The sequence below is a fragment of the Aphelocoma coerulescens genome, chromosome 21 (genome assembly GCF_041296385.1).
Source record: "Aphelocoma coerulescens isolate FSJ_1873_10779 chromosome 21, UR_Acoe_1.0, whole genome shotgun sequence".
Taxonomy (NCBI): domain Eukaryota; kingdom Metazoa; phylum Chordata; class Aves; order Passeriformes; family Corvidae; genus Aphelocoma; species Aphelocoma coerulescens.
Genome location: NC_091034.1, coordinates 5,451,327 through 5,476,704, shown reverse-complemented (window position 1 = coordinate 5,476,704; position 25,378 = coordinate 5,451,327). Strand labels below are relative to the sequence as shown.

Genomic DNA, 25,378 nt, shown 5'->3' with positions numbered 1-25,378 from the left:
CGGCCTCCCGTTGTGCCCCGGGAGTGACAATGACACGGCAATCAATGGCAATGATCTCCCGAGTAGCCTGGCTGATAAACATGCTCTCGAGGCTGCTACGAGCGTGTCTGAGCTGCTCGTTCTGAATAAATTGGGGTTGATGTACACACTGTGAGTTGTGTGTACTTCAAATTCATCCTTTCGATTCCCGGTGCTTGCAAACCCCGGCTGCTGTGGGGATAATGGGAGCGCTGATGAGCTCCCTAAAGAGCGGCCAGGGCGTGCTGGTGGGATGAGAGGGACCCGGCCAAGCACCCAGCTCTGCAGCCACTCACTCATCACTGTGGCTGCTGGGGTTGTGTCTCTGTTCCCTGCAGATCAGGGCCAAGGAACAGGTACCTGTGTGCTCCTTAGCTGGGCTGCCAGGCTGCTTACCCAGACAGCAAAGCTCTGATCCCAGGTGATCCACAGGCTGGGACAGCCACTGCCAGTGGTGAGGGGCTTTGGAAGAGGAGCTGGAGCTGGAGCTGGGCTGTGACCCAGTGGGTGATGCTCACAGCCAGGCATTGCAACGCTTCAGCCCAGTCGGGATGGGTGTTTTGCTGTTTGCTTTGTGGGGACGGGGGGAAGTTGGCGTGGGGCGTCCTGATCTCCTCTGTCCCCGTCCTCGTCCTGTGCCTGACCCGCAGCCAGCAGCTTTACATAAAAACATGGTGTTTGCACAAGCAAAACCCAGACTCCCTGCCCCCCGTCCCCCAGGGCCTTCTGAGCAGGTATCCATCATCGCCTTTGTTTGGTTGTCTTAATTGAGCTTGCTATTTATAGCTGATTATTGGAACCAGGTCGAACTTATCTCGGTGTGGTTTCCATAAGGAGAGAGGCAGCGAGGAACTCTGAGTCCCTCTGCCCGTCCCTGGCGTTGTGTTTGTGCTCAGTGATGGAAAATGGGGGGATGCACGAGGGAGGGGATGCACGTGGAGGGGATCCATGTGGGGGGATGCACACGGGGGGGATGCACACAGGAGGGGATGCACACAGATGGGATGCACATGGATGGGATGCACATGGAGGGGATGCACACGGAGGGGATGCACACAGAGGGGATGCACATGGAGGGGATGCACACAGGAGGGGATGCACATGGATGGGATGCACAGGGAGGGGATGCACATGGATGGGATGAACAGGGAGGAGATGCACACAGGAGGGGATGCACATGGATGGGATGCACACAGGAGGGGATGCACATGGAGGGGATGCACATGGATGGGATGCACACAGGAGGGGATGCACATGGAGGGGATGCACATGGATGGGATGCACACAGGAGGGGATGCACATGGAGGGGATGCACATGGAAGGGATGCACATGGAGGGGATGCACATGGAAGGGATGCACATGGAGGGGATGCACATGGATGGGATGCACACAGGAGGGGATGCACATGGAAGGGATGCACACGGAAAGGATGCACATGGAAGGGATGCACATGGAGGGGATGCACATGGAAGGGATGCACACGGAAAGGATGCACATGGAAGGGATGCACATGGAGGGGATGCACATGGATGGGATGCACACAGGAGGGGGTGCACATGGAGGGGATGCACATGGATGGGATGCACATGGAGGGGATGCACATGGATGGGATGCACACAGGAGGGGATGCACATGGATGGGATGCACATGGATGGGATGCACATGGAGGGGATGCACATGGATGGGATGCACACAGGAGGGGATGCACATGGAAGGGATGCACACGGAAAGGATGCACATGGAAGGGATGCACATGGAGGGGATGCACATGGATGGGATGCACACAGGAGGGGATGCACATGGAGAGGATGCACACCTGCAGGACCCTGCTACTCCTCTGCTCAGCACCACCACTGCCTTGCACCTGCCAACGCCTCACAAGCCCCAGGTCAGCCTGGGATGTGCAGCTTCGTTCTGCAGGACATACACATTTGCCTTTTGATCCCCAAAGTGGCTGCTGGGAGGGATTGCTGTGAAGTCCTCGGGATGTGAGTCCCGAGCTGCGGAATTGTGCTCCCGGTAAGATAACGAATGGCCACAGACAGCAGCTCTGGCTGGGCCTCCGTGTACTTCAGCTGCTGTTTAACACAATCGTTTTCTTTACTGGCTATAAATATGTTGGAATACTCTGACCTCGTGAGCCAGCATTATTCTTGGAGGCAGAATTATTTCTTGCTCTGTGGCTCATCAGTTAGTCTTGGCCTTGAAGCTGCCTGGCCCTGACAAGCATGTGAAGCCCGATTTTACACAGCAAATGAGACGCCCACAGCAGGCCTTGGGGGAGGCAGGGCAGCGGGGGGGAGCACCCTTCCCATGCCAGCCCTCACTGATGCTCTCCAGGTGATGATCCACGTGCTCACAGTGCTGCCACCACAATGCCCGAACGGGCAGTCAGGGTCCCAAAATCCATGGAGCCCATCCTCCCACATGCAGCACCCCTGACACAACGTGGACATTGCACGTCCCCGTGTCCCCGTGGAGGCTGGAGCGTCTCTTCCCATGGGTGCAGCTGATCCAGGGCAGGTGGAATTCGTCTCACGGCCGCTGCCTGCTCCTGCCAACATCAGCACTGTGCTCTCCCTCCATCCGCAGCAATTTGCTTGCATGAATAATTAAGGCTGTAGTCTCCCATGACTTGCTCCTTGTATTCACTGCTAATCCCAGCATTTTGTCGAGAACCTGTTTCTTATTAATAGCCTGTTTTATGGTCACTCTCAACTGGTAACTTATTAGCAAACCCCTTCCTGCTCTGCTGTTCTGCTGGCGGTGATCCTGGCCCTTCACCCCTCTCTGCTACCCTTCCCCATGAAATCCCAGTGCTGGAGCAGTGCTAGAGCGGAAAGAATTTACTGGTTAAATAATTTATCTAGGTTCAGTACAGAAAGTCTTCTGAGGAGATTCATCAGCTAATAAAGAAAATTGATTCTGGAAGCCGAAGTCAATATGGGGTTAGAGAAATGCCACCACTTGCCATGGGCTCCCTTCCAGAAGCCTCTGCTACCACATCTGGCTCGCTCTCCACACGCCTCCCCAGCAGTGCCACCTCTCCCAATTCGGATCAGATCTGCCTGCCCGCCCACCAACCCTCGAGAAGCCTTTTTTGAAACCCTGTGCAATCTGGCAGACAAACACAACGAAATTTAAGGAATGGAAGCATCCAGAAAACACTCAGATTGGCCTACAAAAAGTGAGGTGGGAGCCGGTGCTGGGCCTGGGATGTGCAGGATGGAGACCCAGCACTTTTGGAGCAGCCCGTGGAAGATGAAAAATAACCAAAGGAAAGCATGGGAGAAGTGAATTTGGCAGCAGCGTGTGCCCATATGGCTGGTTTGTGCTTCGTGTGTCTCTCCATATGTTGCACGTACGTGTGTTTGTTCGCCCCCGTGCACTTTGCACGCTAGCGCCAGCCTCAGCCCCAGCAAAATCCTCCTGTAGCAGACTGCCGAGCTTTAGGAATGCTCTCCTTCCCTCGGCTGCTCCTCAAAGCCATTTATCCAAGCCCCTGTGGTCGCTGGGGAGCATTCCAGCTGTCTTTTCCCTGCCTTGGCTTTGCCCTCCATGAGCTCTCCCCGTGAAGCCTGGGCTGTGCACAACAGGCAGCACTTGGGGGGCTTGGCCAGCGGGTTTGCCACAAGCCGGGTGAGGTTTGCTGGGAAGGAGCCGCTCTCGCTGCCTTCAGTGCCTCGGCTGGAGCTGTGTTCCAATCAATAATTCAGGTGCCCTCGCAGTGGCCACCAGCAGATCCCTCCCTGTCTGCTTAATGGGAAATCATGTTCCGGTGCTGAGCAGGCAGCTGTAACCCAGGGATGCTCCTGGCATCCTCCCACAGCCGGGCCAGCCCGCGCTGCTCTGCTCCTCCAGCTGGGTGGGCAGCTGAGGGGCTCAGGGTGTGCCACCCTCTGACACCGGCAAGACGGGACCCAAGGGTGAAGCTGGCTGTGGAATGGGAATCTCCAGGGAAAAAACTCCCGTGGGGCTGCAATCATTACAGCCAAATGGGTCCCTCCAGGTTCCAAGCTCACCCTCCAAGCGTGATTTCAGCTGAAAATTCAGAACCCTTTCCTGGTACAAATCATTCAAGCAGGGTGGATCAATGGGAGATATCATCTGTGGCTCTCCTCGGTGGCCAAAAACATCTTGTCTGTGAACACAAAGTCATTAGGAGTGTGATTAATAGCGTCTGAAGGCAGAAGCTGGGGTAGGGAAGCTATCTGTGAGCTCTGTCCTCTGTGTAACCACCATGAGGGGTGCCCAGTGGCACGGCCACCTCTCCCAAATCCCAACATCGAACCCACTCGAGGGGCTGGCGGAGGGCTGGTGAATCTGCACCTCATCAGCTGCCTCAAAAGTGATGGAATGCTTTAGTTTCCCAATAGCTTTTCCTTTGCTTGAGAGAGGGAAGAAATTCTGCAGTCGCTGGAGCTGAGGGGAATATCCAGAACCCTCCATCAGCAGGAAAAGTGACCCCAGACTGTTAAAGATAGAAATAATGATCAAAACTGGTCTAGAGGAGCAGGAGCACTTAAAGAGAGGAGAGTTGACCATCAGTGACCAGGTGGCAGATGCAGGGCTCTGCCCAAGGTCAGAATAGGAGGCAGAGGTTTCCCTGTACGGGGAGGTCCATCCTCCACCTGCTGCCCTGGTGGGACACAGCAGTGCTGAGCCGCAAGAGCAGCCAGCAAGGATGGGCAAGGTCAGGCAGGATTAGGGAAGCAAAAAGCCGTGAAGATTTTAGGAAGATGGTTCAAAGAGTGAGGGAATTAATTCTGGAGGTGCCATGGAAATGATGGCCCATAAAGTTAATGAGATATTGCCAAAGAAAGGGTAAACAATTAGGACTATTAGCTGCAAAGATAAACCAAGACCTATTGCCCTCAGAAACACTGAAACTAATTAAATTGAAAATTACAACATGGGAGTACAAAAACAAAAGCAAATAAATTGAGAGAAAGAATTAACTGGCTTAATATCATGATGATAATATTATTAGCAATAGGAAGTGGGGATTGTATGATTAAAGCTGTTTATTCTCAGGCTCTTTCTCTGGAAGCAGGCGAGGGACATGGAGCAGGCAGGAGGGACCCACTGCTCCAGGGGGGCTTGGGGGTCCCGACCCAACACTGTGGCCCCTCGTGGAGGTGATTTTCTCATCCTGGTGCCCTCCCCAGTGCTGTGCCCGTGCTGTCCCTGCTGTGCCAGGCTGGAGGTCAGGCTCATCTGCCCGCAGACCTTCCCGTGCCCTGCTAAGGAGAGCCCTCCAGGAGAGTCATTATCACTCCAATTACTGGTTCTGTTTAAAGGGATTAGAGCCAAATTAACTTTGTGCTTTGCCACCCAGAAATAATCCTGTTTTAAGTGGACAGATTCTCTTGTAATGTCCAAGGAGATGATGAATGGGCGAGGTGCTGCTCGAGTGGATTCCCACAGTGAAGGGGCTGCTGGCCCTTCCTCGAGGGCACCTCTGGAGCGAACAGAATTCACCTCCTTGGAGCTGGTGAGGTGGGGGCTGACGCATTGGCGATGGTTACAGCAGCATCCCAGCAGGGGTGACAGGTAGAGGAAGAAAATGCAGGCTGGGAACAACAGAAAGACGCTTTGGGCAGGACTTTGTGCACCTTGGAGGGAATGGGGAAAAGAGGAATGCAGCGTTTGCAGAGCACTGGCTCCCACAGCCAGCCCTGTCCCAGCTGGGATTGCTGAAGGCTCCAGCTGATAAAACAGCCTTCGTACATCTTGTGTGCTTTTGCCCATTTTGGGAAATTGATCTGCCCTGCTGCATTGCAAAGCCAAGGCTCAGGTATGTGTGGCTTCTCCAGAAAAGGATGTCTCCTCCCTTCCCAGGTTGCGGATACTCAGCTCAGGCTTTAAAGCCGCACACACAGGGCTGCTGAGCCCCTCACACGCTTCCGGAGCATGGAAATAAAGCCAAGCAAAAGGCAGCCAAGACGCTGGAAATTAGGTGAAAGCTGAGAAGTTTGTGAAGGCAGAAAGGGGCAAGTTTCTGGCGAGTTTATCCACGAGTGCCTGGCAGCCCTGGCCCTGGAGCCACGACGGTGTTGGCAGAGTCGCTGCGGCTGCGCTCGTGCCCCGCTGGGCTGGGTGCAACCTCTGCGATATTTGTGATCCGGGCAGCGAGCAAGGGGCCTCTTTTTATGGTCCTTTCATTATGGTGCTTAATTTCTTCTGCAGAAGCAATTACCTTCTCCGGGAGGGCAGCAATATCGCTTTCAGACATACGGCTGCTATTGCCACCCCCCAGCTCCACCGCTGCCAGCGCTTCTGCCACCGCCGGAATAGCAGTCGGGATGGGATGCAGGAGCCAGCAGCTCAGGCTGCACCGGGACAGATAAGAGACTTGCAAAGGGGAAGATAACCCCATCCCCATGCCAAATATTTACCTGAGGGGGCTTGTGTATCGCATCCAAAGGACAGTCTACAAGGGCTGATCAAACACTCAGTGACCTCCAGGAAAAAACAAAAGGGATAACGCGTACCTGGGCTGGTGATTTCATGGTCTGTTTTCATCACCAAGTTCCCTGTTCGTTGAGGAAACTGCAGCATCCTGCATTGTTTGAATTCTGTTTATTATTTCTCACACCATCTTCAATTAATGAGAGGAATTAGCACCAATACCCGTAATTTTCTATTTTCGTAGGCTAAAAAAAAGTTACTTCTTCATCCAGTTAAATGAATACAGGAGGAAATCCAGTATTTTTTTCTAGCCAGGCCCACTCTGCAAAGGTGTTGGAGGGGCCTGACTATAAACCATCTGACCCAGCTGGGTGTGATACAGCCATCAAACAGGAGTTTGGTGGGAAGATTATTCAACTTAACAATGTTTCCCCTCTAATTAAAAGTAGCTTATGAAGGCTTAGAGTGCTGGGATAGAAACTGAGGGCAAAGGAAAGGATTGCCTGGTTCCATGTCAGAATACCACCACGGGAAGGAGCTGGAAAGGTGCTAAGCAGGACCAGGACCACACAGCATCCCTGGGGAGACGGCCCAGTGAGGGCCACGGATCCGGCTGCTGCTCCGCAGTGAGAGCTCTTGGCAGGATGTGACAGAGGAGTGGTGGCCACTGTGGGGATGGCATCGGGCAGGGATCATCCTGGCATCGTCTTCTGAGGGTTGAAGGGAATTAAGTGTGGCAATCACAGCCGGGTGGGACAGTGATGACTCCGCTGGGTGTCACACAGAGCACGGGCTGGGCAGGACAGGGACACTCGTGAACAGGCAGTGGCATGGCCTCAGAGCTGGTGTGTCACAGCAACTCTCCAGGGTGTTGACATTGGCAGAGCCCAATGCCACCAGGAGCCGTGGAGGAGCTCTCCGAGGACACGAGGTGTGATAGATGCTGCCCATCAAGAGGCAGCCAGAGCTGAGCTCCACTTGCCATCCAGTTGTCTGCTTTTAATGGATATAAATGGTTACCTTTAGCACTGAAAAAGCTGAATAGATACAAATATTACTGATAGCATGTGGGTGCACTGGGCCTCATTATCCTTGGGTAATCGAGGTTATGTGGAGCTCTTCTCCTGTATCTGTCACTGTCTCTCTCGGCAATGTGCTGAAGCAGGGAAACCTTGAGGACAAATTGCCCAGGGAGCTGGGGAAGGGCTGGGACCCAGATCCTCACCGGGCAGAGGGAGCACTGGCCTCCTGTCGTGATGCCACGCAGCCCCAGGCAGCCTCTGCTGGTACACGGTTTTGACTAAACCCCTGCAAGCAGTCACATATTCGGTGAGTTTTGTTTCTCTTGCTCTTCATGAGTCACTGGTGAGAAGCCAGCGGTGGACCCACAGCTATTCCTGAATTTCTGCAGGAAGCATCGTGACCCATCCTGCATGCCCAGGGCTGGTGGCACATAGGAGAGCACCTTTTCCTCCCCCAGAACTCGTGAGCTGCCCTTTGCTCCGCGTGAACGCCACTCTGCAGAGCTACAGCAACATCCCTTCCACGAACAAACCCAGTTCTGAGGCTGCCCTTGGCGGGGAGTTTCGAGGGGTTCCTCAGCCTGGCAAAGCTGGGGAATCCCACAAGCCACACATGGCTCTTCCCACTCTTGATGGGAGTTATCTCTCAGCACACGTTGTGTGTTTTACAGCGGAATCTGAAATACAACGTTTGCAAGCGCTGAACGCTGAGCGCTCACGCTGAGAGGTGCCTTCCTGCAGGTACTGCTACTAATGAAGCTGAGGCCATAAAATATTCCTGGAAAGTGCTTACAAAAGGCTTTCAGATATGTCAAATGATGTTTTTCATGTTATCTTGAATTTGCTTTCCGTTTCTAAGGAATACTCAGCCTTTCAGCTCCTCCCTGCCTTTCCCCCCCCATTTGGAGGAGGAGGAGGGAGGTGTGCTGTGTGCATAATCACGCAGCTCCCTTACCCAAACCTCTCTGAAAATATTGAGCTGCATTTTGGCACTGAAACACTCAAAACTGACTCGTAAAGCTCTGACTCTATTTACTTCTTGATTAAAAGGAGGGGAAAAAGCCAAGTGTCAAATACTTTTCCTCCCGTTGGCTCCTTGGCTGAGGGGAGGAACAGCCCACAGAGGCCTCACCATGTCCCCACCCAGCTGTGCCATCCCAGGCAGGACCCCGAGATGCTGTGTGTACCCAAACCCATCGCTGACTCTTCCCCCATCACTCCCTCTCTGTTGCAATGATCACCAAAACCAGCTTCTCCTCAGAAAAGCAATGCCATTGTGGAGCTGATCCAAGCCCATCTCCTTGACTCCCTTTTTACCATAGGCAGGAAACCCATTAATATGATGAAAATGACCTCAAATTGCTATTGCTGGTTTATTTAATCTGGCCAGGCTCTTTTCAATGCCCAGCCACCGTCAGCAAAGACAAATTGCTTGTCGGATGTTTAAAGGTTTTGGGATGTAGGACAGCATTGATTTTGTGTGTCTGAAAAGGTGACACTCCCTGGGCTTGCAGTGAGTGGGGCTTTGGTGACAGAGACCTGCTGGTGCTGATCCTCCCACTGATCCTGTGCGTGTCACTGCCACACAGAGCAAGTGGCCAGTGGGCACTGTGGAAAACTCAGGGAACAGAGCAGGAAGAGGAGGTGAAGCGATGGGGAGGAAGAAAAGCATCAGGTCACTGGGCTCTCTGCTGTTGTCCCCCTCGCTGCCCACCCTGCAGCTCTGCCGAGGGGTGGCTGGGACCCAGCATGGCCCCTCTGTGCCCGCTGCTCCTCCAGGCAGCCGAAAAATCACCACTGACTCCTTCGGGAAGCGCCGAGCAGATGGAGCACTTTGCCTCTCGCTGGGAAGCGTTATTGCCGGTCCTTGACTCAATGGGGATAAGCATTCCCAGTTCCAGGCACTTATTGAGCCTGGAGGGCAGCGGGGTCCCCGTGGTGCTGGGCTGGCACTGCGGCCACCTCCTGCTCTCCCAGTGCCGGGGCACTTCTGACCTGGACCCTGCCACCATGGAAACAGGTGGCAAAGTCTCCATCCCTGCCAGGGGGTCCTGGGGCCACCAGCCCCCAGAAGAGCCAAAATTGCCCTCCAGGACTATGTGTCCCCTCCGAGAGCCCTCAAGCAGGGGGTGCAGGGCTGCCCCTCTGCAATCACGAGCCTCTAAACCAGGGCAGTTCCACACCTGATATAGCCTACATGCAAAATAAAACTGATTCCTTGTTCCTGCTTCCTCCCACAAATTCCTAGGAATAGCCCTCAAAGGGGAAGCTCCAAAGAAAGGAGCGATTAATTCTCGGTGGCACATTTAAACACCGTTTTTATTACAATTCAGCCTTTCACGCACTTTGCCCTTTTCCGATTCATTCTTGCTCTTTTGAGGTGGAACGAGGCTGATGTTTTGCAGCTCCTGTTTTCAAGGGGAGTTTTTAACTCCTGGTTTGCTGTTGTGGCTGTGCTGGGGGTGAGAGCCTTTCCCAGAGGATGCAGCTGGGATGCTCCTGGGGAGCGGTGGGTGCTCTGCCCTCCCAGCACAGGCATGATGTGGGTTCAGTGGGATGCAGTGGGGCTCAGAGGGATTCAGTGGGGCACAGCCTCCAGTTCCCTGGTTCCACCACGCAATGCTCGTGCCATGGTGTTTTACAACACGCAGCAACAAAACCTGAAATGTACTGGAAATAATTCTACTATCAAATGCATTCAGCTCTGTTTGTTTGCTTTTAAATTAACATTGGGGATGAAATGATTCACTGAACTACAAAGAGATCCCTCGACTTGACAAGAATCGCAGGCAGGATTCCTTCCACTTTCAGTTATCACAGGAAAAAACATTTCAACATCTTGTCTGCTCAGTGCAAGAAAAATAGTTCTGTGCTCTGTGCTGGGGAAACAAGGAGCTTATCAAAACAATCTCCAGCATCAGAGGGACGAGATGGCAGAGCCTCCGGTGAGGCACCTTTTCTCTTGCTGTGCACAAGCCTGGAGCTGCTGCGAGGAAGGACAGGGCTCTGAGCAGCTCAGGGCCACTTTCATGGACTGCTGGCACCCGTGACAAAAGGGATGGATCCCGCAGGAGCCAGAGCAGGAGGAACAGCCACTCTAAGAGGCTGCTCAGGGCCAGTGCTGCAGCCCGAGACCCTAAAAAAATGGGGAAAAGGGAATGTTTCTCAATGATTTTCCTGCAGAGAGAAGGAGGGAAGTGTCCCAGAGGTACAGGGAGAGGACGAGCAGCAGGCTCTGTGCCCCCATCACCCCACACACTGCGTGCAGATCCTTTGGAGGTCACTCATCCCTCTGCACCATGCACATCCTCTCAGCCTGAGCAAAACCGGACGGATTTGATGATCCTAAGAGGTCTTTTCCAGCTTAAATGCTTCTCTGGTTCTAAGAAAAGCTTCTCCCTGCTCCCTGTCTCCTGCCTAGATGAGGATCCTTCCTGCAACCACAACAGGGCATTCCAGGCTCCGTGACATGATGATTAGGAGCCATGGCAGAGCAAGCATGGCTGGATAAGCTGGACTAGTCAAAGAGCACGTAAGCTTGGAGTCATAATTAGACATGGCTAATGGGGACAGAGGGACAGGAGCCACGACCTTGAAGGTATCAGGGAGGAGGACTGATAACAAGGAGGCCAAAGGGCTGGGGGCTGCTTTACCTGTTCTGAAAAGTCATCAAACTCCCCTGAACAACTTCATTGCCAAGAAGTTTTGGAGGATGTGCTGACAAACTCTAGCAGAGCTGAGTGAGTGAGGAGAGCAGTGGGCTGGCAGCAAGGCCACGCTCTGCTGTGCCCAACCCCAGCCCCCACTCCTCAGGCTGCCCCTGCCACCGGCCAGGGACGGACACTCAGATCCCAAACAGCTCCTGAGAAGTCCCCATCCGCCTGCCAAGGAGCAGGAGCATCCAAGAGCTCCCTTTGCAGGGCTGGTGTCTGTGCAGCAAATGTTTCTGGGTGGTTTAGGGCTGAGCAAGGACATGTAACTCCAGGAAGAGACCAGGAAGGTTCTGCTGCTGGGAAAAGCAGACAGAAAGATGGATGCCAAGGAAATGCTGTGGGAGAGCATCATATAAAAAGTCATCAATTTCCAAATCATTTTAGTGAGCAAATTCCTTTAATTTTGGTGCCTTGGGACCAAACACAAAACAAACAAGCCCAAGGAGTTAAACATTTCTCTCCATGGGTTGCCTTTTATGAAGGAAGCTCCAACATCCAGGTCTCCAGCTGTGCAAGGACTTCCAAAAGTTCTCTGGCTTGGCAAGGCCTTTTTCACACAACACCAACACTTCCTCTGTGGGTGGGCTTTGGGGAAAAGCCAGAGTTTGGACAGTTGCTGACACAGGCAAGATGCTGAGGGGTGTGGAAGTGTAGGCTTAGGTTGGGTTTTATTTCTTTTTAATCAAGCTGGTTTGCTCACTCCGGTTTGAAAACTTCCGACTTTTCCTCAGTCAACAAGGTCACCCGACAATCAAGCTCCCTGCTTCCATCAGGGCCCTTCCACCCACTTAATGAAAACAAATGCTGCTGGGACAAGGGCCATCCTTCTTTCCGTCCTCTGGGGCCCCGAGAACGGGCTTGCTTGAGGCTTCTGTTTATAGATGTTGTGTTAACAAATGAACCAAGTGATATTCTGGCTGCTCCCAGGTACATCTAATTCCTGAACCATAATGGAGCTGTTCCTGGTCCTGGGTCACTAATGCTGGTGGTGTCGGCCTCTGTGTCTAGTCCTGGGCACATGAAATTCATGTTCCCCTAAGAAGGTGCAGAGTAAAACCCCTCGGAAGCTGTTTCCCACAGCAGGTTTTGAGGGGCAGGGGAGGGGCTCAGCGGCCAATTAACAACGGCTAATTGCCTCCTGCCTCCTTGCCCAGGTCCATGCCCTCAGAAGGAGGGAGCTGACATTGCCTGGAGGGGCAGGTTAATCCCCTTTTATGAAGTTTGAGATCCCAGCTTTGTAATAAATCCAGTGTTTCGGGTGGTGAAATGCCACCGTCTTTTAAAAGCAGCGTTAAAGCTTCCTAAACAGGTCATGGCAGGTCCTGACCGGGAGAAAAGCCCCGAGAATCCAGGCAGCAGGAGGGGATGTTTGTGCCATAAGCCAGTCCTGAGGCTGTGCTGGGAAGCAAACATGACCTAATGGGGATCAGTTGGTTTGCAGCAGGACCTTGGCTGCAGCAGCTTCTATTTCCAGCAGCATCGAGCTTCCCTCACTTCTAAGGGCCTTCAGCCTGTAGGATGCCTTTTTTCCCCTCAGTATTCAAGTGCTGGCACAGTCTCTGGCTGCCGGCCCTGCGGGTACCGGGGGATGAATGAGGGCAGTTGGAACACAAGGGAAATAACAGCTTACTTTTATTGGGAGATAAAGAAATGGAGACAAGGCAGGAGTGGAAAGGGGCTTAAATAAAACTCTGCAGCTCAGGCTGGAGGCAGTGGAAAGCAGCAGGGAAGAGGCAGGAACTGCCATGGGCATCTCCAGGCTGGTAAACACATCCTGTGCCTGCCCATCTGTCTGTCTGTCTGTCTGTCTGCAGCCTCAGCCCATGCTGGCCAGCACCTCGCAGCCTCTGGCACTGACTCCGGGAGCAAGTGGGCATCCCTTTGGAGGCAAACATGGGGAACCCGAGCCCCCTGCCCTGCCCTGTCCTCCCTGCTGCTTTCTTTCCTTCCCTCATTGCTGCTCACCTGGAAAACAGCCGCAGCTGTCGCATTAAAAAAAAAAAAAAAAAAAAAAACAAAAAAAAAAACCAAAAACAAAGGTGTTAAGTGCTTTGTTTGAGGCATAGCCCAAATATCTAGGCTTTTCTCCCAAACTCATTACATTTATTATTCTTCTGGGAATGTTTCCTTCCTCCCTGCGTTGAAATCAGCGAGTGTATCCAGTGGCAGGAGCAGGGAGGACCCGGGTGGATGAGGAGCAGGAGGATGTGAAGAGGTTTTCCCCGGCTGTTTCGGAGACAGCGAGCCAGGCTCCCCAGAGCCCTGCGGGAGGGGGCGATGGTGGCTGCCACCTCTCCATCCACACTGCCCGCTGGGTGTAGGAGCAAAGGAGCCCAGGAGCCTCATGGGGTGGTCAGGGTGCTGCTGGAGCACCCTCGGAGTGCTCTGGGGAGAGCAGCGAGGGCTGAGGAGCAGCCGTGTCCTTCTGCCAGAGGACAGTGCCAGCGGAAGCGGTGACATGCCAAGGGACACTGCCCACCGTGGGAGCCAGGCAGGGCCACCCTCGCTGGCGCAGGGAGCTGCTGGGGGGCTGCGGCGCCTGGGTTTTACCCTTGAGCTCTTGTTTTGCTGCTGTTCTCTGGAGCAAGACACCTTCTCTTCCCACAAACAAAGCCATAAATCCTGGCACAAGCAGGCTTCACGGGGAGAAAAAGTGAAGCTGGGATGACAGCGCCAGGGAGCTGCGTGAGGAGGTAAATTACTTGAAATATTGCTGAAAACTTCCATGCCGTAAATATAGTTCTGATCCCAGCTAATCAATCATCACAATTATTCTATAAATAAGGGAGAGGTTGGCTCTGGTGGTACCAGCCTTTTTTCCGCAGGCCTCTGGAGGAAATTTGTTAGCACCTTAAAATAAACTATTTGCTCCAGGTAGTTTGTTTGTTCTCTCCAGGCTGCACCATCCTCTCATTCATTTTTCATCGCCTTTGGATTGGTCGTTGGGAATCTTTTAATGCTTTCTTCCCTGCCTGGCTCTCGCAGAGGGATACTGCAGGGAGCAGGTTTAAAAACCAGCCAGACAAAACACATCCAGGCGGGTCTCAGCCCGGAGTTCTCCCCCCCAGCTCCTCACAGTCCTCGTGCTAAGGAAGCCTCTGTTTAATGTCTTTTCCACAGGGCTATAAACTCACAACAGGCCATTTTTTTCCCTTTTATAGATCAGCATTACTAATTTATTGGCAGTTTACTATTTGGAAATGTTCTCATATAAATTAATGGGAAGGTGATATTACACCTAAGGCCCTGGGGGAGGAGAAAGCCAAACAAACCCACGGGCCCAGTGCTCAAGGAATGGCAGCATGTTAAATCACCCCTTTGCTCTGCAGAGGCCGTCGTTCCAAGGGCACAGCTCGGGCTCTGGCTCCTCCAGGGCTCCCACGGATCCCATCCTGGGGAGCCAGCCTTGTTCCAGGGCACACAGGTTGGCATTCTTCGCTCTCCACATAATTTGCTTCTCTCCAGCTCCCAGGACCACCTGATCTTCCTTCCTAACTGCGCTTTCCAGGTGTGCAGACATTCCCAGCCACTTCACCAGGGATTTAATTACATGCCAGAGGAAGATGCACCCAGCTCAGACAGCTCCAGCGCCCAGTGAAAATCTGTGCAATTGTGTCAGTGAAATGGGATAAAAGTGGCTAAACCCAGACAAATCGGTAGTGGGGAGGGGATGAGGAGCCACAGTGTGTGTGGGAGGAAGGAGGAGGGTTTTTTTCAGAAGCATGAGCCATTATTAAAGACTGATCCTTCATCTCATGCACTTCAGGAGCAAAAATGAAAGTTTTCCACCCCAATAAGACCTCCCCTGCTTGATAGAAGTTTTCCCAGTCCAAGGTGCATCCCAGTGCAAGCTCAGAGCTGGAGAGGGGCTGAGTTCTGTGGCTGCTGGGGGGTCCTGCAGTGTCCCACACACAGGGCAGGACCCAAAGCCACTCAGCTGAAGGGGAACACCGTGTTCATTGACACACTCCTTTTATTTTATCAAACTATTGCTATTTATGAGGGAGGCTTATTGAGTTAAATCACTTCTCCCGCAGTAATATAAAAATGCTGCGGCTTGGGAATGCTGACAGGCGGGAGAGCCAGGCTCACTTTTCTTGCTGAGCAGACGAGGAACAGGAATGATTATTTTGTATCGCTTTGTGAAAGAGACCTTCTTGTAATATACCTGCTGTGCATTGATAAATAGCACCAGCAGATAATAAGGGCCTTGGGCAAGGAGCAAGGAAGAAAAAAGGCTTTCCAGCATGTGAACACAAATGCTTTAAATGTGAACTAAATTGGCCTGATCATTCCTCAGATTTGCAGAATTAAACCGTGCCCAATTGTCAACATCACTGAGATTGATGAGACAAATACAGCCAAAGCAAAGGGAATCTATAACAGCCCTGCTAGAGACGCTTGCAGGGTTTAAGAGCCACACACCGTTCATGAAACCCAGTGCTGTAATTTCATCCCCCTCCGAGCCACCTCCCAGCAATGGGGAGCTGGGAAAGTTCATCAGCCAGGGACGCAAGACGAGGACACTGGTGCTGGAGCTGGAGATAAGCCGAGCTCAGAGTCAGCCCCTCTGCTCTTACAAAAACCTCATTGCATGGGAGCTGCCAGGCTCAGCCTGTGAGCGTTGTGCACCCCATCGAGGTGAAACCCCGAGATTCAGCGCAGGTAAGGGTCCCGGGAAGCAGGATGGGTTTCTTTGCTTCGCCCTCTGTAGTACACCGGGATGGGATTAGCTTTCCTCTCCTGTGAGGAGCCTGTGACAGCCCCTCTCCTTCACAGAGCAGAGGAGACCTTTGCTTCAGCTCCACTTCTCCGGGTTGTTAACGTCTCCCAGCTGACAGGCACAGTGAAGGAGAGATGCCTCGCTTCACCTTGCAGCAGCTCGATGGAGAACCTGGGGAAACCATGGCAATGCTGAGGCCAGTGTCACCTTTCTAATGGTGCCGAGGATTTCTCAGCAGAGGTAACAAAGGCAGGTACCTCTCCTGCTGGTGAAAGCTCTCTTCCCAGGCTCCTGCAAGTGCTGTTTCTTAGGCACCTGCTTTTGACCCCAGCCAGTGCTCCTGGTCTCTCTGTGCCCTGTCTGAGCCCCCTGGGCTCTCCAGCCCCTGTCTCATCCCCCTGGGGTCTCCAGACCCTGCCTGACACCCCCGGCTCTGCAGCCTATGTGGCAGAGGTGAATCCAGCCCACCTCTGCCTGTGCCTCCATCAAAACAAAAGGTACCTGGGGACAACGTGCAGGGTGGGTAGGTGGATTCCTGCTGCTTGTGTTGAAGGTGATTAAGATGCTCACTCATCTGTCCTCAGGGTCCTGCTTCAGTCAGGGCTTTGCAGCCTGGCCAGGGAAGCCAGTGAGTGACAGATGATTGATTTGAGCTCATTCCTATCAGCCCTCACTCCTATCAGCCCTTACTCCTCTCATCCATGCTGGAAGAGTGGCAGAGCCAGGCCAGCTTCATCGACACAGTCCTGGACACCTGCCTTCATGATTCTTCTACCTGGAGATATCTCACATGAGGAGCGTGTCCCCACCACACCCCACACAGAGACATGCTGAGGATCGTGGCATCCCACACTACCCTCAGCTCAACCAGGGGCTCATAAATTTCTTAAGCCAGCGCTGGAAATAAGAGGTGTAGGGGAACCTCAGGGCTGTTCCTGAATACCAAGAAGAAGAGGAAGCACTGAGCTCCCTGCTCAGCTCCAAGGACAAAGCGTTCCCCAGCTCCATCCCCATCCCCTCTGCAGTAGCCTGGGTGGCTCCTACGGGACCTGCAGGCAGTTAAGGGCAAAACCAGAACCTGGGCAAGCTCTGGGGCTGTCAGGGATGGACATTTCGGGGCTTTGGCTCACTCTGGGGCTGGAGGAGGGGTATGGAGGGGGCAGGCATGTTCCCTGCTTTCATTGAGATCCGAGGCTTTAGCGCAGTTCTGCTGCCGGGCTGCTAAGTCAGGGCTTCACGCTTTCTAATTTTTTCTTTTGTCTTGCATACACACACGAGACAGATTTTGCTTCCACAAGGGATATTTATAGGACATATGTTGGAGCTTGAAGAAGCTGATTAGCAATGTTTAGCTTAAAAAGGGAAGAAACTGCATGAGAGCAGCCTGGCCAGACAAGTGCTACACAAGATGTGAGCTTTGGGGAGCAGCTCTGTGAGAGACTGAAATGTTGAAGGTTACTGACTCAAACAATGCACCATTGGCAAAGCATCATGTGCCAGGTTTGCACCCCACAGCTGAAGGGAAGGAGGGAAGGTTTTGGGGGTGTGGTGGCTAAACTTCGGGTTTGCATAAGAGCAGCCCAGGTTCAGAGGGGGTGAGCACCCACCACTGGATGGTGACCTTTGTTGAGCAACAAGCTGGGTTTGGAGCCAGATAAAGGAAAAGGCTGGTAAGAAGCAGATCCTACGAGGTGGGGTAATGCTTTTCATCAGGGCAATGTCCTCCCGTGCACAACCAGCTCAGGTGTAAAACTGCCTCCCAGGGGAAGGTATCAGGACATTCACACGTAGGCCTGAGGGTTTTCATCCCCTCTGAGGGGGCATAACTGGCTCAGCTATGTTGGCAGCAGCTGTCATGTCTTAAAAGGGGTAATAAATCATCAAAGACCCCCAAAGTGCCCACAGACTCATTTCTGGGGCCCTCCACCAGAGGACTGTGCAATATTGCAACACTCAGTGTAAAACTTCCATCGAGGGAGCTACCTGGGCATTCCCACCTGAACCTGAGCCTGTATGAACACACTGGGGTTTGTAGGCTTTCCCCACCCCCAACAGACCAAGACCATCACTTCAAACAACAGACATCTAAATTGCAACAATCGAGTCTTGTTGCTGGATCCCCAGGTGCTGAGATCCTTCCACTATCTACCCTTATCCCTTCTTTGTCTTTTCCTTTTATATTTTCTTAAGTGATACTTTTATACTTTTGTATTGCTATATTTTTATTAATGATAACCAAAACGGCTTCCTTTTTTTCCCTTTCCATTGCAACCAAATTGTTTCAAAATAAACCTTTCTCACACACACACATATATATATATATCTAAAAATACTGGTCATTCAGCATCATTTCACTCTGATTTGCCCCAAGGGGCCTATTAACAAGAACCTCAGTTACCCTATTTTCAGCTCCCTCCCTTCCTCGCTGGGCCCCAGGACTGGCTGAGCATCACAGGGCTCCTGGAGCTGGGGATGTGAGGTGGGCTCTGCCTCCTCTCCTTGGGGAAGGACTCTGGGGACAGAGGGAGCACCCCCCCCAGGAAAGCGAGCTGTGGCTGCAAGGCTGGCTGACACCTCCAGGCAGACAGGCCCTGCAGCAGGGAGGCTCTGGGGACTTGGATGACTCTTCTGGGCTTGCAGAATGGGATCATGAAATCCCATCCAGCTTTTCCCCATCTCATCCCTCCCCTCCCGCTCTCCTGCCTTGTGATTCTCTTTCCAGGGGTCCAGCATGCCAGGTTGGAGCTGTGCCTTGTTAGACAATGTGGTTTAGGCCATTAGAGGAGTTTGGGGCAGTGGGGGATGCTTTCTGAAGGGAATGCAAGTCTCAAGAGAGCTGCTCAATGTATAAAATCCCCGGGGTGCTTTCCAGAATCCTATTCCCTGTCAGCACTGGTCTGAAAAACGAAAGGACGGTGCTACAAGGAGGCAGAAATTGCATTATACTCCTCTGTGCTTCACAAGCTCCAAGTAACACTTCTGCTTCTCCCGTATGAAAGGAAAATGGGTAATGACAACCTACTTCTACTGAAGAGACAATTTTCACTCCTCCTTGGCAAGCGTAGCTGGGGCAGTGTCTTTCTCTCCACTCAGAGGCAAATTAACAGATTTTGCCTCAGAACACGGTGGATGAAGCTCAGCACAGCTGGCAGCGTTCCCCTGCTGTGGTTCACAGCACCCTTGGGGTGCCCACACCTGATCCAGATCATGGTGGGTGGGTGGGTGAACACACAGGGGCTGTTATGGACAACCTGGGAAGCACAGACCGGATTGCAGGGAAAAACCCTCTTTTCTCCCCTAACATGTGTCTGCATGAGCATCTGTGCCCCCCAGCACAGCAGCCAGCCCCAGTCAGCGCCTGCAGCTTTTCACCAGCACCAGGAACTTTACTCTCTTAGAGCGACGACTCTGAGAAGAACAAGTTAGACAAATGAACTCGCTAATGACTTCCTTCCCTCCTACTTAAATGGTGGGATAATTCACGGTTCCCGCTCCTGCAGCGGGCTGCTCCATCGCCTGCCCGTGGCAGGCGGCCCCGGCAGCGCTGCTGAGGAGATGAGTGAGACAAAGAGGGCCAAGATTGCCGAGTGGCACCGCCCGCCTATTCAAACACCACAAAAGATGCTGTGCTGGCTGCTTCAGGGAGGCACGGAGTGCGTGCTGCACGTGTCACTGGGCAGTGACAGGCAGGGCTCCCCGAAGGGCAGCAAGGATGCACACACTCTCTGGCCAGGTATCTCCCTCCCTGTGAGGTTTCCTCTCCAAGCATCCCAAAGCAGCCCTGAAAACCCAAATAATCTCCTGCGTATAAAAGCTTTGCCTGAACACCTGCTTTGGTACTGTCGAAAACCTCAACCCTCCTTTGATCTCTTTTGTTTCTGGAAGCTTCTGGCTGATGATGTTGCAATGTGGAATTGAGGCCAGAAGCTTGAGAAGAGGCTCAGGGCCAGAGGAAGGCTGATGATGAGGGCATGGGACCTTTCCATGCTTGCGGTCACTTGCCTGACCAATGTGCATAGACTAAACCAGATGTTTGTAGCCAAAAATCCAGTAGCTCAACCCGCACTGCCAGGCCCCAGATCCCCAGCATGGTCCTCCCTGCAGTCCTCCTCCAGCTCCACCCATTTGGCACAAATGGGGAAATAATATTTTTTTAAGTGGGGCTGAGTTAAGAGGATTTGTTTGAGATACAAGATAGCTCTCATTAACGTTTGCTCGTTTGGGTTTATTTAAGCCTTAATTGATTGTCTTTTACTTAACTGCGTTCCAGTATCTCGCAGGCTCCATCGAACACTCTTCCCTTCTTGTCTCTCAAGATCTTTCATGTTGGTGAGCTGGGTTTAATGGCTGATAAAGTCCGTGGGCTTGCAGTAAAGCTGAGCTTTCTCTTCCAGGTCCCTGCACCTGCAGCCCCCAGGCAGGTGCGCCCAGGTGAACCCCGGATTTTGTTACCTGTCTGTGCCACAGCTGCCGTAATCAGCAGCTGTGAGCACTGTGAGTACAACCCTGGGATTGTTTGTAATGAACACCCTGGGGCTCGAGGCTCCTTCCCTCCCGAGGCAGACTGGACAGAGCCACAGCCCGTTTGTAAGAGGCTTGCTCCAGGAGGTGGGGAGGGGACAGCATCGGCTTTGTGGCACCACCGAAGGTGGGATTCCTTTGGTGAGGGAACCAAGCCCCAACCGCCCCGAGAAGTGAGGATCGTGCTTAGTGAAAACCAAACACGGCTCGGCCATTACTTAGGCATTTTGTAGCCCTGGATCTGCCTGGGCTGGGATGGAAGATTTTGTTCCCCGGGCAGCTGCCACCTCCCAGGATAAGCCGGTCCGCAGTTCAACCCCCGAGATTTCACCCTTCCCACATGAGGTTCCTTCTGACCAGGAATCCAGCTCCAAGGAACGTGGGGATCTGGATGCTGAGCTACAGCACTTCTAGCGGCAGCTGGAGCCGATCCAGCGGGAGCACACATGAGGAGCAGGGGCTGGCAAGGCGTCCAAGGGACAGCGCTGACCTTCCATCCAGCTGCCCTGTTCACAGGAGGCTCCTTCTCTCCGGAGAGTAAGTTTCTCTGGAGGCAGAAAAGAAACCCAGTGAGTCAAAAAGGCAGCAGAGACTCATCTCTCCACAAGCCTTGCTTTCCGCTGTGACTGTTCAGAGCCGAGTGAGCCGTGGTCACCGACGTGCCCCGTCCTTGCAGGTGCTTTGTCCCCGTGAAGGGACACCCCGGCAGTGCTGGCTCTGGGCACCACGGTTCTGCTCCTCGCTTGTAGCCAGGAGCAGCTTTGAAGAATGTATCCCCAAATGCGTACAAAAACTTCTTTTATTGCAGCAGCTGAACAGAAAAGCAGCTCGGCTTTTGAGAGACACACTTTTCTTACAGTACACCAGGAATAATGTCGCTCCTTACTGGCAGCACCCCCGGAAAGAGAGAAAACGCATCAGGCTCTGATGAAACACCTCCCAAAATAACCAGCGCCTCTCCCCGCAAGCTCCCCTTTGTGCTCGGCTGTCTTTGGGCGAGCACGGAGCACGAAAGGCACTTCCAGCCGAAGGGAATTCGGTGGTGGCTGCGTATCTCTCGGTGCGGGGGCCCGAGGCGGCGGTGGCGGATCCGCGCTCCCGCTGGCCCGACACTGTACCTGCGGGCCAGCTGTGCAGATCAGGATGGAAACTCTCCCAGGGTTGGCTCGGGAGCAGGATGCCCGCTCCGGGAGCAGGACGCCCGCTCGGCCGGCTGGTGGAGCCCGCTGCAGAAGCAGCCGGGCCCGCTCCGCCGGGCAGCGGGCCGGGGCTCCCCGGGGCTGCTGAACTGCGGGGCACCCCTCGCCCTGCCCGCAAAGCACGGATTGAACCCGCACTCCCCTGCTGCCCGCCCGGCGGGGACGGGCTGTACGGGACACCGGGGCTCCGCGCGGTGACACCGCGGTCCCGGGATGCGGAGCTGCTGGGCCAGTGCCCACCGGCGGAGCGGGGGCTTCGCTCCCCGGGGCCGCCGGCGAGCGACTGCTCGCGGGGTCCAGGGAAAGAAGCTCTCCATCGGGGGAAACGGCTGCCGGAGGCGGCGTCCCGGGAAGGACGGGCCGTTCCCCGGCGGGGTCCCGGCACTGCCCGGCGATCCCCGCGGAGACGGAGTCACAACCGGGTCCGGGCGCGGGTGCCGATCCGGGTCCACCCCCGCTCGGCCGCGGCGCGGAGGGGCCGCGCTCCGCCCCCGCCTCCGCCCCGCGCAACTTCCCCGCGCCGCGGCCCCCCGCCCCCGCCCCGCGGGTGCGCGCACAGACGCGCGCGCGCCCAGCCCCGCCGCGCCGAGCCGAGCCGAGCCGAGCCCCGGTGAACCGCACCGCGCCGAGCCGCACCGACACGCGCATGGGGCGCGCAGCCTCCGCGGGCGCGCAGCTGCCCCGCCGGCGCTGAGGGGCCGGAGCTCCGGAGCACAGACCCCCGGTCCTCGCCGCCGCCGCCGGGCATGCCCGCCCCGCCGGCCGCCGCCTGCCCCGCCGCTGAGCGCCGCCGCGGGCGCGGGGCGGCGCGCCCGGATGGAGCGCTGAGGCGCTGAGCCCCGCCGGGCCGGGCCGGGCCGGGCCGAGACGTGACGATGTGGATGCGACGGCTCCCGGGAAGCAGGTAGGGCCGGGGAGCGGTGGCCCCGCGGGGCAGCGCCGGGCGCATCCCGCCGCCGGGCGCGCTCGGGGAGCGGCGGAGTTAAACCCTGAACTTGGAGTGGGGAGCGGGGAGAGGGCTGAGGAGCGGAGCGGGATGCGGGATGGGGAGCGGTGTGTGGAGCGGAGCGGGGAGCGCGCGGTACAGCCGGCGGCTGCCGGCGCCCGGGGAGGCGGCCGGTCCGCGCTCCGCTCCGTGCCGGGCTCCCCCCGCCCGGTTTCCCCGGCCCCGCTCGCCCGCCCTGCCCAGGAGATGGATCCGCGGTCAGCGTCCCCTCGCCGGCTGCTCGCTCCCCCCTGGCCGCCCCGGCGGGGGCCGCTCGGGGGAAGGGGCTGGAGGGGCGGCCGGGGCGCGGGCAGATGGATGGATGGATGGATGGATGGATGGATGGATGGATGGATGGATGGATGGATGGATGGATGGATGGATGGATGGATGGATGGATGGATGTGTTCGGGAGATTAATCGAGAATTGCAAAGCAGAGGAGACGGAGGCAAAGTGTTACGTAACACATTTTCATTACCGCTGCGAAGTCATCTGAGCCGAAATCTTGTTATTTCCATGGTGCTGTGGCTGGAGAGCCCTGGCCCCGGACCCTGCCTGTGTGCGGCCCCGGGGCCCCAGCAGTACCTGGGCTTTGGTGGCTTCAGCCCATCTCAGCGGAATCGAGTGAAAGCAGCAGTGGGTTAAACAAGTGAGACCCTAAAGAAAAGTGAAATCCACGATCTGTTTCGTTCTCCCCAACCCGGTTTTGTATTTGGAAAGTCCTGGGTTTGAGCGGTTGTGTTGGGCAGGGGTCAAACCTCCAACGTCCCTCCACCGAGCGGGACGGTGGTTCCGGCACATCACCTGCTGCTGGGGAGAGGGGTCCCAAGGCGAGCAGTCCCGAGCGGCCACCTCACTCCCGCAGCTCGCAGCGGGCCCTGTAGCTGCTCCCCGGGGAGCAGGACTGGGTGGGCAGGGGAGCAGCGGGGTGAGTGGATGGGTGCGTGTAGCCCCCACCGCCAGCCCTACCCCACGCAGCACCTCGGGGAGCCCATCAGCCCGCGCCGCCCCCCGCGCCCCTGCGCTCTGGCAGAACATGGCTGCAGCTTGGGGGCACGGAGGGAGGCGGGCAGGGCCCCCCGAATCCACGGACAGCGAGTGGTGATGCGAAAAGCCTTTGTCCGCCACCCTTGGGAATCGCTGGAGGCTTTGTCCCTCTGCCCGGGCTGTGGATGGAGTCCTGGAGGGTGAAACCTGAACTGAGGTTTTGTCTGTGCTGAGCAGCTGGGGGAGGCCCTCGGCCTCTCTGTTACACTCCCGTGCCGTGCCGCGTATTCCAGAGGCACGTGGCGAGCCGGCTTCCAGTGCCCCCCGTCTTTGTCCCGTGCCTCCGGCTGGTGCACCCCGACAGCACGGGCACACCGGAGATGTCTGACATCGGAGACAGCTGCCGCCGGAGATGTCTGTCCATCCGTCAGCCGAGGACGCGCTGCTGCGTGTGGGAAGGGCAGAGTCTGTGGTGATGTAGTGACCTTAGGAATTCCTGCCGGCGAAAGCACCCGAGGGTTTTCTCAGGGTGCCACGCTTTTGGATTTATCGTGTGTCCGGTGAAAAGCCCAGTGGAGCTGGAGGGCCGTTTCCCAAGGCTGGCGCGGCAGAAAGCTGTAATCCTGGGAACAGAGGACGCCCTCTGCTTTGTTATTTTTGAGGAGAGTTTAGCAGTGGAAACAGGAGCCCTCTGCTTGCTTCCCTCCTCGATTCATTCGCCTTGCGAATTTCTGTGTTGTGCTTCCTGGATCCCCAGCACCAGGCTGTCCTTTCTGCCACCTCATCAGCTTCCAGTCCCTCCGTGTTTTATTTTTAATAAGAGATAACTTTACTGCTAACCTTGCCTGCTGCTCTCCCTTCTCTCTAACTCTAATTGCTTCTGGCTTTATTTCTGACATTTCCCATGTCATTTCTCCTCATTTTCTCGAAGACTACTAGAAAAATAGCTCCAGGAGAAGCAGTGGAGCTTTGCAGCGCCCGTTTCACCCCGCGCAGCCTCTGCCTGGAGCAGCTGCCTGCGGCGGGGAGGTGGTACCGTGCTGCTCCTTTCAAGTCGGATCCCTTTCGCCCGGGGCGGTGGCAGTGCCTGACCTCGCGGTGAGACGTGCTCCTCCGCCGGGGAGGGCAGGACCTGTGCAACTGCATTGCTCAGAATTATTCGGTTCCTGTCAAGGGGAGCTGCTGCTCCCCGGTTCGGAGCGGGGCTGAGCGAGCAGCGCTGCCCTGAAAGCCTCTGCCAGGTCCCAGGGATGCTCCAGCCTTGCTCTGCTCTTGGCAGGTGTGGGTGCTGCGGGGCAAAAATCTGTTTTTTGGGGAGGTGGCAGTGGCTCTGTCACTCCCTGAGTGTGCACAGACATACGTGTACGTGCACACGCCTGCGTCAGTGCCTGCGCCCGCCTGTGAGGGCACGGCAGCTTTCTGCAGCATGCCAGGCTTCCAGCGCTGCCGAGAACTTCCCCTCCATAGCTACGAATATAATGTTTTAAACAATATGCCACGGTTTTTACAGCATTGAGCTGTGGAGTGATTTGCAGTAGGAGTAAAACCACCGTTTGCAATTTCTCGGCTATTGTATAAAACAACTCATTAAAAGCATACATCCCTGCACATTGGCTCCGTGGAAACTTTATGGGCCTTGTAGTTACTGCCAAAGAAAACATTTTCCATGAATTTCACTCATCAGGTTCACACTGTCAAATGTAGATTCAGCCGCTCGTCAAAGATGCAAGCCTTGCAGTCTGGGAAGTAATGAGAGCAGTAAGAAGTGGGAGTTAATGGCCTCCACTGAGGAGTCCT

At 55.0% G+C, this 25,378-nt stretch overlaps 1 protein-coding gene across 1 annotated transcript in view; it reads left to right on the top strand.

Moving 5' to 3' along the window:
* The first annotated feature begins 22,644 nt into the window (after positions 1 to 22,644).
* The window catches only part of AJAP1 (adherens junctions associated protein 1), a 33,791-nt gene continuing 31,057 nt past the window's right edge, over positions 22,645 to 25,378 (top strand). The window contains exons 1-2 of the mRNA XM_069035227.1: positions 22,645 to 22,689; positions 23,875 to 24,053. Coding sequence (XP_068891328.1) covers positions 22,645 to 22,689; positions 23,875 to 24,053 — 224 coding nt within the window. The remainder of the gene's footprint in view (positions 22,690 to 23,874; positions 24,054 to 25,378) is intronic.